The following is a 13,364-nucleotide window of genomic DNA, read 5'->3' as shown; positions in this document are numbered from 1 at the left end:
GAGTAGGTGGTCAGCTAACATTTGACTCAGCCCCATTAAGCAATGATCCCCGGGGGTATTTCCTCACAAAGTTTCAGAAGGATATTCCTGTGGTTCTCCATCCGCTTTTCTTCAGTATTTGCTCCACCACACACTAGGCTTCCCACAAAAGTGACTGAGTGAAAGCTCCTAGCCCTGGAAGGGCCCCACCCCAACAGAAACACACTTTCAGAAAATGCTGCTACAGGCCTTGGGTGACTGGGCAGCGGTACCTTTCAGAACCCCCTTGGTGCTCTCACATCCTGCCTCGCCGGCCTGGTCCAAATGGTTCATTTAACTACAGTCAAATTAAAATCTTGGTCGCTCGGAAAACGCAGGAGCTGAAGGAGACGGCTGCTTAGTTTTAGAGCGAGCACCCTGAGGCCCCAAAGATCCCGCCTCCTCCCACGGGGCGAGCCTATCAACGTTCTTCTAGCGATGAGCGGCAGCTCCCTAGGAGCCAATGAACTCCGCTCACTGGAAGAAACCCGCCCATCCCTTGGGTCGTCAGTTGGTCTTCGGTAGATAGAACCAGCACCTGCGCTTCCTCTTTGCAAATTTGTTGGAGGGTGTTTGCGTTAAAGTTGACGGAGTCCGGACCTTAAAGGGGAGGGAGCAGAGGGGGCCGGGGCCCTTTAAAACGAGGCGCCCGGTGCCTGCCCCTTTAAGGCGTCCGGAAGACTGAATCTGAGCTCCAAATTACCTCGAGTTTCCGCCGCAGGCTGCGAGGAAAGGCTCCTTGGTTGGGTCCGGGTGCTTGGCGGCGGCGGCTTCATCCCCGCTTGTCCTCCCCGGGCCCGGAGACACCCCCGCCCCAGTCATGCTGAGCAGAGTATGGAAGCAGCTGACTACGAAGTGCTATCCGTGCGAGAGCAGCTCTTCCACGAGAGGGTTCGCGAGTGCATTGTGAGTACGGGACCCGGGCAGAAAGGGTAAATAGGACCAAGCGGGGGAGAAGCACGGGTGTCGCGGGAGAGGGAGAAGTTCGGGTCGCAGTGCGACCACCCAGGCTCAGAGCCCCGTTAGGGCCTGTGTGGTCCAGGGGCGAAGGACGAATGGCCCCGGCCTGACAGAAGGACCGGCGCCCCGGCTGGTGAACCTCTAGATCGGATCAGTTGGGTAGCTGCGCGATAAACAAAGCCGCGGGTCGGTTTCCGTTCCTCCCCTCTACACGCCCCTCCCCCCGCCCGCCCTCCAGTCCCCCACCCCTGCGGGGGTTCAGGGCGTGGGTCTGCGAGTCTAGTGATTTCGATCGTAATCGGATAGTCTGAGAGGAATGGGTTTAATAGGGGGAGATCCCGCCAACTCCGCTGATGTTTGACGAAAGGGAGACGTCCAAACACTGAACTAGTTTCCAGAAAAGACTTGGGAGGTGTAAGGGTGGCATGCCAGAGGAACGGGGCACTCTGATGGGTCTCCTACTTCGGAAGGGAGGACTCTTGTGGGGTGGATTCTGCTGTGTAGAGATGGAGAACAACTAAGGTATCCCCTTCTTTCCCCCTTCATTGGTGCTTGTTGGAAACCCCTGTAAGCCGAGGTTCCTAGCTCCCCAGCCATTCAGGGATTTCCCCTGTGAGTGGTACCGCCCCCACTCAGGGCAGCAGGCTGCGTTCCCTACTCTCCCACTGCCACCTTGAGCAACAGCTGAACCTGCCACACGGGCGATGGACTCTTCGCCTCTGGGCCCCAGGGGAATCCCTGGGGAAACTTAGGGAGCTGCATCTTCCTCAGGCCTGCTTTCAATTCTCATCTCTCCCCTCTTTCCTCAGAGTTCCCCAGAGTAGCCCTGACCCCCAAACACTAAACGAAAGGCAAAAAGGAAAGGTTTGGAAGAATAGAAGTGTTAATGAGTAGGGGTCGCACTGATGGGGTCATCCTTTATTTTTCTCATTCTGCCCTGGGCAGCCTCAGACTGGAGGAGGGGTAAAGTGAGCCACCTGTGAGGACTGAAAAGTAGGGAAGGGAATATATTTGTCCATGTGTGGAACTCTGGATCAACTTTCCTTGTGTGATCCTTAGTGGATAGTCCCACATGGTGAGGTTGGGCATGTTGGGAGACACGCCCAGGCTTTGAAACTTTGTAGGGACAGAGGCCCACATTCCTAGAGAACAGGGAGGGATGAGACCTTGGACAGAGAAGCAGCCTCCTAGATGTCTCCCCCATTCTTTAGTCCTATTAGCTGAGGACATCAGTGCTGGCCAAGGGCAGCCTGAAGGCTTCTGGTGCCTCCCCCACCTGGCTCCCATGCCCTGCTCTAGAGAATGACCTAGCCTGTGCTGGAACTGCGTGGAGCTCCAGCCTGACCTTTTGATCCCTCCCACCTTCCTGGCTGTTACACAAGCCCAAGGGCAGAGGGAGCACTAGGCAGTAGAACTCTTCAGTACAATCTGAGTAACTCATTCTACTCTGCTTCCCTAATGTTAAAAGCTAAAATTTTGTTCTAGACCCATCACTGTCCTTGGGTCTCTTTGACTTCTTCTTTCCACTTATAGATAACTGTGTGTGGATTCCCTGTGGGGTCAGCTGCTCTTGGAGACTGGAGGACCCAGGAGACTGATCCTGCTTTCTTAGCTTGCTTTATTATTTTTTTTAAATATTTATTTTTATTTTTTAAAAAATATTTATTTATTTATTTGTTTATTTATTTGAATCAGAGAGAGAGCAAGACAGAAAGCAGGAGCAGGGGTGGGGAGGGGCAAAGGAGAGGGAGAAGCAGACTCCCTGTGGAGCAGGGGGCCCACTGTGGGGGCTCAATCCCAGGACCCTGGGATCATGACCTGAGCCAAAGGCAGACACTTAACCATCTGAGCCACCCAGGTGCCCTCTTGGCTTACTTTAAATGCAGTAACATGACGGGGTGCCTGGCTGGCTCAGTTGGAAGAGTGTGCAACTCTTAATCTCAGAGTCATGAGTTCAAGCCCCATGTTGGGTGTAGACATTGCTTAAATAAATTAATTTAAAAAATAAAAATAAATGCAATAACATCTCAGGACTCTCTGGTTCTGATTGTAGAGCCAGGCTGACCAGAGACTCCTCCCTTGGGCAACAGCAGCTTACTTGGGGTAGGGTAGGGATACATGCATGTGCAGACTAACTTGGCCAAGTCCTGCCATGACTGTGGATTGGAGGGCCAATTGCCCAGGGCCATGGGACAGCCTGGCTCTGGGGTTGGAAGTCACTTGAATAGGGACCAGGAATTGACAGCCTTTAAAGGGGCTGATGTGGCTCTAGAAACATTGCAGATTTTAGATGTGGGGCCCCAACTAAGGTCTACTCTCGGGGCAAGGGATTAAATGAGGCTCTGGTTTGTCCCAGAGCAGACCTGATCTTCCAGGGGCCCTGAATAAACACAGAGTAGAATTTTTTTTTTTTTAAGATTTTACTTACTTAGTTGAAAGAGAAAGAGTGAGTGAGAGAGAGCCCAAGCTGGGGAGAGAGTCAGTGGGAGAGGGAGAAGCAGACTCCCTCTCTGAGTGGGGAGCCCGACTTGGGCTTGTCCCAAGACCCTGGAATCATGACCTGAGCCAAAGGCAGGCGCCCAACCGACTGAACCACCCAGGCGACCCTAGAAATTCTGACTTAGCCTAGGAGCATGATTCCTACTTACTGTCTCCTGGAGCTTGGTTCAAAGTGGCAGCAGGGACAAGGAGGGGTGGGAGGAGGAGCAGAGTGTCAGGACAATGCAAACATCCCCTTCTTCCCTGAAACCTGCTTCGCTTTTCAATAATGTGCTAGGAGTAAATTCCCTCAGGTTCTGTGGCCTGTTTCAGGTATGTGTGTATATGGGTCTCTAGGAGTTTTCTCTGCCTATTTACCAACCAGGGTTCAGCTGAAGCTGTTTTCTCCCGGAAAAGGTTTCAAAGGGCTGGACATAATGCTGTTTCCCCATCCTTTGTCTGGTGCTTCTTAGAGGCCCCTGAGGGCCCTGACTAGAAGGAAATGCTGGGGAGAAAGATGGAACCCCTAGAAGTATGGAGCCTTGTTTTGGAAAAATGACCCCATAGAATTAACAGAGAGGCCCACTGGGGCTGTGGAATGTGCTAGGAGCTTCTCATCCCAGCTCCCACTCTGCCGCAGATCTCAACACTTCTGTTTGCGACACTCTACATCCTCTGCCATGTCGCCCTGACCCACTTCAAGAAGCCTGCTGAGTTCACCACAGGTACCTGTGACTGCCCTGCCTCTCCCCTACCCTCTGCCAGTGTTCCTCTTGCCATGGGACCAGCCTCGGGGGAGTGGGCCGTGTTTGCTGCTGGGAAAGGAAAGGTAGCTGTTCCACAGCCTTTGCCGCTTCTGCTTCACTTCTTCCACAGGCCGGGGCAAGGCGGGATAGTGGAAAGTCTAGACAGAAGGGTCTGCAACTAATAAAGCCCTGGGCAAGTCCTGTAACTTTCCTGACCCTCAGTTCCATCCTCTACAAAATGGGCCTAACAGTCTCTAACCGATTCATTGACCTTGCATGGACCAAATGAGATGGTTCATGTGAAAGCCCTCTGTGAACCTAAAATGGACAACCTTTAGAGTGAATGTTATCATGGGCACAAGCTCTGTCCTCTCCTCAACCACTGCACTCACATCCAGAAACAGAGACCTATCTGACACTGGGGCCCCCGGGACCTGGTGATGGTGGCCTTGCTCTTTATAGGGAGCGTTAAGTGTGCTCAGATCGGAGCTTTCCTTCCTGTAAGCATTGTGCGATTTGGGGGGACACACTTGCCCCAATTCCTAGCCCCAGCCTATCCAGATCATCCTGTCCTGGCCCTAGTCTTTCCTCCCCTCCAGAAGGCTTCAGGAACCCCCACCCAAGAAGGCTAGCTACTCCTCAGTATAATTCTCCCGAGGACTTTCTCTGTGAATCTCCCCCCCACCCCGCCTCATTTCCCTTTGCTGCCCCAAGCCACCGATGTAATCAGCCTCCCAAACCAGTTGTTTCCGATATTTTCAGCTTACAAAGAGGAGCCTACAATGAGAGAGATCATGGGGAGGGAGGGAAGTGAGAGAATTTCTGGCCTGTGCTCTTTCCACCTGGGACCACAGATCTTTAAGCTGCCACCTTGGCCAGAGAATAGGTTGTGGGGTTCGTAGTGTGAACTCTCCCAGAGCCTCCTGTCCAGCTCTGCCTCTGTGGCCCAGGCCCTTCCTCAGGGGGCAGGGAAGGGGCAGGAGGGCACACTGCAGCACAGATGGTTCCCAGAGCTGCCCACTGATGTCTTGCCTCTTCCCCATGCCTCTCTCTTGTAGTGGACGATGAAGATGCCACAGTCAACAAGATTGCGTAAGTGTTGCTCTCCCAGCTCCTGGCACTAGGAACCTTTAGAATCTGGGATCCAGTGAGAATTCTGGAGCTGGGGGGAGAGTGGGATGTCATACAGTGAACAGAGGGTTCCTGCTTCCACTCCATTTCTGGCTTCTTCCGGCTTTACCTCGCCCTGGGGACGCTTGGAAAAGTTGTTGTTCCTGTCTCCCTGGTTAGGCCAGGAGTTTCTGGGAGCCTCTTGGCCAGGAACTGTGAGCTGGGGCCTGAGTCACCGGAAATGGTTCTAGCTTGGCTTCACCTCCCAGTGGTCATCAGGGAAGGAGTGGGGCAGGGACGTAGACCCATGGACTAGAGCGGGGGATGTGGAAGGTGGAATCCTCAAGGGCAGGGCAGGCTTGGTTCTGACAGGACGGCCCTTGCTCCAGGCTGTTATTATTCATTAGCACAAACAGGGAAAATATAGAGATGACCCCTCCAGTCAACAGATTAAAAGAAGGCAATCTTCCCGCCTTGGTGGACCAAGTAAAAATGTCTCTTCTGTTCACCTGAGGCAGCCCTGGACACAGGCCTTGGCTATGAAGCTGGGTTTCAGGTCCTTCTTTTCCCCCTTTGCCTATTGCCTTCATGCAGGGCCTAGCCATATGGGGTGACCCTGCTCTTGTTTGCGCTAGAGAAGGCAAGCTCAGAAATCCATACCTCTGAGCAGAGAAGAGAAGAGAAGGCCCTTAGCTTAGCATGCCTGCTGTACCTGGCAGGCATGTGTAGGAGGACTACCTTCCTGGGGATAGTCTGGGCAAGTGTCGTGACCCACGACATGAATGCCTAAGGTGTGCCCATCCCTAGCGCCAGGGCTTCCTTGGAGGGGGAGTTTAAGGGGCAGTCAGTGGAGCCTTAGCTGGATGGCTCCTTCCCTCAGTCTGTCACCGCTACAGGTAGTTCCAGGAGAAGCCATAGGTGCCCAGAGAAGTGAGTGTCTGAGCTAAGCAAGGGCACTGCCCATTCTCTGCCCAGGCTCGAGCTCTGCACCTTTACCCTGGCGGTTGCCCTGGGTGCTGTCCTGCTCCTGCCCTTCTCCATTATCAGCAACGAGGTGCTCCTCTCACTGCCTCGGAACTACTATATCCAGTGGCTCAATGGCTCCCTCATCCATGGTACGTGGCTCCTGGTTGCAACTTGGGGTGGTGACAGGGAACAGACTAGGTTCATGCAGACGCAGGCAGTCTTGGCCAATTAGTCATATATCACCCCATCCTTGCCCCCTCCTCCACCACATGGTCAGTCCCTGGTAGGTTGTCCGCCCCCCCCCACACTGACCCCCTCGGCTTTTTCTTGTTTGCTCTAGGCCTCTGGAACCTCGTTTTTCTCTTCTCCAACCTGTCCCTCATCTTCCTCATGCCCTTTGCATACTTCTTCACTGAGTCTGAGGGCTTCGCTGGCTCCAGAAAGGTGAGTGGGGGATATATCAATCAATCTAGGCAGGAAACAGAATTCCACTCAGGTGGTTCAACTGAAGAGATTTTATTTTGTTTTGTTTTGTTTGTTTGTTTGTTTGTTTTAGGGGGGGCAGAGGGAGGGAGACAGTCTTAAGCAGGCTCCACACCCAGTGCAGAGCCTGACGTGGGGCTCATTCTCACAACCCTGAGATCATGACCGGAGCCGAAAGGAAGAGTCGGATGCTTAACTGACTGAGCCACCCAGGCGCCCCAAGTGAAGAGATTTTAACAAAGACTTTGCACAGGTTTAGTCAGAGTTAAGGGGATCAACAAGAAATTGGAGGTGCTACTGCCAGTAGGAAGTCATTACCACCCCTAGGCCTGTGGGAGCAAAAGGAAGAAATAGCTTCTGGAACCGACTAATAGTTGAAGCTGGAGGTGTTTCACAGCTACTGCCAAAACCATAGTGTCAAAGGTTGAAGGAAACTGAAGAAATACCCTGACCCCCCTCTCTTCCTACGTTCTACTCTCCTGCCTGTCCTTCTCACTGGGCAAGCTGAACCAGAGGGCAAAGAGCTTGTGTGATGCAGCCCTCAGGGGTCAGCCTCTCAGGGCAAGGCAGGGTGGGGAAGGGATTCGGGGAGGGGGGTTGCCCACGAAGACTGTCCGGTATAAGGAATGGCCCTAGATGTAGAGTTGGAGGACAGAGTGATTCAGCAGAATAAGAAGGAGACGCCCTTCCCTGTCTCCTGAATCCAGCCCTCTCTGGTTTCCCCAGCCAGGCTGCCATCCTATGTCTCCTTCCTTCCCCCGATGTTGATCCTGCCCCTTACCTATTTCCTCCTCCTGTAGGGTGTCCTGGCCCGGGTCTACGAGACGGTGGTGATGTTGATGCTCCTAACCCTACTGGTGCTGGGCATGGTCTGGGTGGCGTCGGCCATTGTGGACAACAAGGCCAGCAGGGAGTCACTCTATGGTGAGAGGGCTGGCTTCCCCCCACCCCCCTCCAGGCTGAGTGGCTCTGCAGTTGGCTGATGTTCCCTGCCTGGAACAACTGTATCCCTCTAAGGTGGAGAAGGTTGGGAATGTGCTTCTTAGACCGAAGTTTCAAACTGATGGACGTCAGGCCAAGTCCAGCCTGAGAAATGATCCCTTGCGCCCATGCAATGATTAAAAATATAAATGAGTCAGTTCCTGACATGCAATAATTGAGAGATTTCACATTAATATCCAGATTTGTGGTTTTGCCTGACAACGTTGAGGATCTGGCCACACTAGGCCTCAGGGACTGGGCCTAATACCAGTTGTGTTCCTTTTTTTTTTTTTTTCATCTTATTTTTTAAAAATTTTATTTGTTTAATTTATTTATTTGAGAGAGAGAGAACATGAACGGGGGGGGGGGGGGCAGAGGGCAGAGGGAGAAGCAAATTCCTCACTGATCAGGGAGCCCAGTGCAGTCTTTGATCCCAGGACCCTGGGATCATGACCTGAGCTGAAGGCAGAGGCTTAACCTGCTGAGCCACCTGGGCGCCCCTGTAGTCGTGTTCTTTAGATATGGCTTAGGGCCTCAAATTTGCTGTAGCCCCACTGCTCCCTCTTCTGCTGACACTGGGCCAGCTTTCCTCATTCACATTACTTGCCTAACCCCTGTAGGCTTATGGGTGGTGTCCTTGCTAGTCTCTGAGGCCCATCAGCCCCCAGGAACCTGGAAGAGAGACCAACTGACATACTTCTTTTTTACCCTTAGACTTCTGGGAGTACTACCTCCCCTACCTCTACTCCTGTATCTCCTTTCTTGGGGTCCTGCTGCTCCTGGGTGAGTGTTCAGGGTCTTGGAGGGAATGGGTAAGGTCCGTGGATTAAAGTAACCAGGGTGGAAGGGTGGGTAGGGGAAGTGGTGGACCGAAGGGTCTGGCAGGTAACCGGCTTCTGTCCCCACAGTGTGTACTCCACTAGGTCTTGCCCGCATGTTCTCGGTCACTGGGAAGCTACTGGTCAAGCCTCGGGTATGTGGTGCTTTTTGCCCTTTGATTCCTGCAAAGCTGGAACCAAACAGCGAAGCTACCCTACAGTTGTGTAGCACACACCTTGCGGAAGGCCACAGCCTTTGGTGGCTCCTGTATCCTTCAACGCCATCATCTGGAGCTGGTGGTCACCAGACATGCAAGGCAGAGCGAAAGGCAGTTGGGGGGGACTGGATAAAGCTTCTGGCCACAGGGTGGTGAATGAGGGTTAGGGGAAGGAATGAGACTGTGGAGCCTGGGATGAGCAGGGGTCTCCTGGGGCCCTTGGGATCTGGGAGCCTCTGACAGTTAGTCCCTCCCTTTCCCCTGTCCCCAGCTGCTGGAAGACCTGGAGGAGCAGCTGTACTGCTCAGCCTTTGAGGAGGCAGCTTTAACCCGCAGGATTTGCAGTGAGTCGTGGTTCTCCCCAGCTGGGACGGGGGCTGTGGCTTGGATGGGGGCTGCAGGACTGGAAGCAGCACCATCTTCTCTGCCCTCAGATCCCACCTCCTGCTGGCTGCATTTGGATATGGAGCTGCTGCACAGACAGGTCCTGGCTCTGCAGACACAGAGGGTCCTGCTGGGTATGTAGGTTGGTAGGGATTGGGATACCTGTGTTTCCCCAAGGAGAGTGGCCCGTCGTTCTAGGCCCTTGCTGACAGCTTTCCATCCCTGTACAGAGAAGCGGCGGAAGGCTTCAGCCTGGCAGCGGAACCTGGGCTACCCTCTGGCCATGCTGTGCTTGCTGGTGCTGACGGTAGGTATTCCATTCCTGGTGGAGGTGAGGAATAGTAGGCTCTTGACTACTTTAGGTCTTCTCAGGGAAGAGGAAGGAGGTACAGGGACCCGGTTATCATCAGTAATAGTAGTTCCCTCTCACTGATTGCCTATTTTGTGTCCTGCCCTGTACTGAGCACATCGACCCCCATTTTGTAGATGAAGAAACAGGAGTGAAGGAGTTTGCCTAATGTCATACATGGCCACTGAGTAGTTACACAGGTTTTCTCTGGGGTGAAAATAAGGGTTGAAATCAGTTCATCCCTCCACTTGCCGTGTTCTGGACTTGGAAATAAGCCTTATCGGTCTGGGGGAAGATTTTTCTCTTCGAACTTTTTGCAATCCTTCCACCCCGAAAGTTTGTGTCTTACAATACCCTCAAAGGTGCTCTGTTGCTAGCAGTAACCTTGACGAGGTCCCACACAGCTAATGGGAAACTGAAAATGTTGGACCAGCGTATCTGCTCTTAACATTCAGTTCCGAATACAGCTCTGGGCTGGGGCAGGAATGGGAGTCCATGACCTTGCTTCCCACAGGGCCTCTCTGTGCTCACTGTGGCCATCCACATCCTGGAGCTGCTCATCGATGAGGCTGCCATGCCCCGGGGCATGCAGGTACTAGGCTGCCTATCTTTTGGGGAGGTCTTAAGAAAGGCTGGGATGAGAGACAAAAGCTGAGGCCAGAAGGAATTTGGGTGCTGGGTGGTGCTCCTGGAAGGGAGTACTCATAGTGACACCACTCCATTTCTCAGGATGCCTCCCTGGGCCAGGTCTCCTTCTCCAAGCTGGGCTCCTTTGGTGCCGTCATTCAGGTTGTACTCATCTTGTATCCTTCTGGAAACCCATCATTGCCTCTCTTCACTGAATCTATCTCCTGGGACTGTGGTGGGGAGGTGTGGTGGGAATGATGGGGAAGGGGGCAAGTCTTCACCCACCTGGGGTTGAGGAAGAAGGAAAAGACTTTATTTGAAAGGAGGCTTGGGGGAGAGGTCCATTCCCTTTGAGATGAGGCATAATCCTTGGGGGCTGGCCAGTTCTTCCTTAACCTAATGGCAGTTACCTGATGGTATCCTCAGTTGTGGGATTCTACAGCTCTCCATTCTTCCGGAGCCTGCGGCCCAGATGGCATGACACAGCCATGACACAGGTAGCTGGGCAGGAATAAAGGAAGCCTCCCGGGGGCATACCGGGGTGCTAGGTGCTGGCAGCTCTGCTACCCTCACCTCTCCTTTCCTTACTCCCACCTAGATAATTGGGAACTGTGTCTGTCTTCTGGTCCTAAGCTCAGCACTTCCTGTCTTTTCTCGAACCCTGGGTAAGTAGCAAAAGAAGGTAAGGGAATTGGCTTTTTCTGAGTACCTACTGGTGCTAAGCATACATTTTATATACATTCTCTCTCTAATTCCCACAACAAACCTATGAGGAGGTATTACCCCCATTATACAGATGGAGAAATTGAGGCTCTGTAAAATGCTTGTGTTGAGCTTCAGAATAGTGTTGCTTCAAAGCTCATACTTTTCCATTAGCTATATCCCACAGCCTTCCCTATTTACTTCCATTTTTTGGTGGAGAAGCACCACTTTCCCCCAAATCTTCCTCTGAGCTGGATCCTCTAAGAAACATTCTCATTTTATAAAGACAAGAAACAAGAGAAGCTAATCAATTTACTTAGTTAAACAGCTCGCTTGAAGCAAGGCCAAGTCAGGCTAGAACCCTTGTCTCTTAAACACCAGTCCAGCGCTTTTTCCCACACACTGGGACATCAACTAATACACTCAGTCCTTCTTCCATCTTTAGAGCTATCGTCTACAATTGCCCAGTAAAAATGTTCAGAAGTGTAATAGTTCCCCCCAGGGTAGTATGGGAGTTCCCCCTTCACCACATCATGAACCATATATCCTAAATGATTTAGTATTTACATCAGTTCTGTTTGGTTCTTCAGTTCATACTGTGTCCACTGTGCCATTGTACTTACGCCATGGGGATTCAGTAGGAAACTAGGCTTGTGAGTCCACTAGTTAGTTCCTTTAGGTTGGATGCAGGTAAGAATATTTTTTAAGTGGGGATGGCCCCAAAAGTTGGACTTACAATGACATTATTATGATATATGTGTTGTTTCATTGAATTCTCACAGCCCCATTATTTTCTCTATAGTGAAGGAAACTGAGGCACAGAAATTTAAGGAATCTGCAGATCACACGATTAGTTAGGGGTGGAGTTTGGATCTGAACCAAAGCCGCCTGATCAGAGTCGGGGCTCTTAGCCTCCACACTGGGTGATCAGCTTTTAGGCTCCTGGCCCAGGAACAAGTAGCAGGCCCAGGGAGCTCCTTGGGACACATGGAGCCGGGGGAGGGGGCGCCCACTGGAGAAGAAGATGCCGAACTTTGGAAGGGAAGTTGGAGCAAGCCTAGCTGCTGACACTTTCTTCACCAGCCATAACTCCCTCTGAGACAAGTTGGGAAGTAGGAACAATTAATACATAGAAGAGGCCAACCTGTCAATTGCAGTGTTGAGATATGGCCACTAGGAGGCAGCAGAAAACTGGGCTCTGAGCCAGGGAGGAGCTGGGGAGCCCACTCCCATATTGGCCTTTGTACTTCAGGGCTCACTCGCTTTGACCTGCTGGGTGACTTTGGACGCTTCAACTGGCTGGGCAATTTCTACATCGTGTTCCTCTACAACGCAGCCTTCGCGGGCCTCACCACTCTCTGTCTGGTGAAGACCTTTACCGCGGCTGTGCGGGCAGAGCTGATCCGGGCCTTTGGTGAGAGGGAGTGGGGGCGCAGGCTGATGGGGTGGTTGTGAGGTGGGGCCCTCTGGAACCATGGTCATCCAAGCAGGAGAGATGGCATGCTGTCTGCTTTGTTTGTAACGTACCTCATCCGTGGCTTGGTTGTCTTATCCCTGAGACCGGACCTGTGCCCTGCTTTTGACTGCCCACCCTCCCTCTTCTCTAGGGCTGGACAGATTGCCATTGCCCGTCTCCGGTTTTCCCCGGGCATCTCGGAAGACCCAGCACCAATGACTTCCAGCTGGGGGTGGGAGGGAGAAAACTGGACACTGCCATCTGCTGCCCAGGCCTGGAGGGGCGCCCAGGGGTGGGTGGACCACAAGACCTGGAATCTGAGAGGGTGGTAGAGGGGAGCTGAGCTGTCTGCACTGTTGCATAATCTGAGCCAGAGTTTGGGACCAGGCCCCCCTGCTTTTCCAAATTTAACTGTGGGCCCCAGCATGGAGTGGGGCTGGGTGACTGGGTCTGGCTCCTGGTCCCAAATCTGTTTACACATCAATCTGCCTCACTGCGGTTCAGGGCCATGCCCGTAGCCATGTTTACATGATTTGATGTGCAATAGGGTGGGGTGGGGACAGGGGAGAAACTGAGCCAGGGGCTGACTTGGGAGGCAGGTTGTCTCCCTTGCTTCTGGCCCAGCAGAGCCTAAGCACTGTGCTATCGTGGAGGGGCTTTGGACCATCAGAGAGACAAGGGCGTAGGGAAGAAGAGACCACAACCATCAGCAATAAAGTTGATCCCAGGGTTTGCTTTGGTTTTTTAAAGGGTCTGTCTCTGTGTCTATTGAACAGCCTTATTCCCACCAATTCTGAATCTACCAACTAAGAAAAACAGGGATCCTGCCTACCATCTTTCCCTTCTCCTCCATCTGCATTCTTAGTATCTTTTAGGGCCTTGGGTCTCGTGTTAGGTCATACGATTAGGCGGTGGGGAGCTCCTCCTCCTTTAGCCTTGCTTAAAGCTGGCTGGTCCCTGACTCTTCCTTATACTCATGCCTGGTTTCTATGCCTTGGTTATTGGGGTAGGTGGGCATGGGTGTAGGAATAGGATAACTTCCCCCTATACTCACACACCATCCTCAGC

General features: G+C 52.6%; 1 protein-coding gene across 2 annotated transcripts; it reads left to right on the top strand.

The window, feature by feature from the left end:
- Positions 1-520: 520 nt before the first annotated feature.
- On the top strand, positions 521-13,045 carry LMBR1L (limb development membrane protein 1 like). 2 transcript variants are annotated; one of them, XM_045801136.2, is made up of 17 exons: positions 521-924; positions 4,097-4,181; positions 5,261-5,294; positions 6,288-6,427; positions 6,619-6,722; positions 7,562-7,685; positions 8,457-8,525; positions 8,651-8,715; positions 9,050-9,122; positions 9,213-9,296; positions 9,393-9,469; positions 10,026-10,103; positions 10,241-10,314; positions 10,545-10,635; positions 10,737-10,803; positions 12,093-12,254; positions 12,448-13,045. In XM_045801136.2, exons 1-17 carry the CDS (start codon positions 853-855, stop codon positions 12,513-12,515), a joined length of 1,467 nt encoding a protein of 488 aa, XP_045657092.1. In that variant the 5' UTR covers positions 521-852; the 3' UTR covers positions 12,516-13,045. The 2 variants fall into 2 exon arrangements, with proteins under 2 accessions (XP_045657092.1, XP_087711938.1); XM_087855812.1 differs by lacking the exon at positions 6,288-6,427 and having other exon boundaries at positions 869-924.
- The last annotated feature ends 319 nt before the right edge of the window (positions 13,046-13,364 follow it).

Source organism: Ursus americanus, chromosome 25 (assembly GCF_024610735.1).
Source record: "Ursus americanus isolate L20-20 chromosome 25, mUrsAme1.1.p, whole genome shotgun sequence".
NCBI lineage: Eukaryota > Metazoa > Chordata > Mammalia > Carnivora > Ursidae > Ursus > Ursus americanus.
Note: the sequence above shows the minus strand (reverse complement) of the source record. Positions and strands in the feature narration are given on the sequence as shown.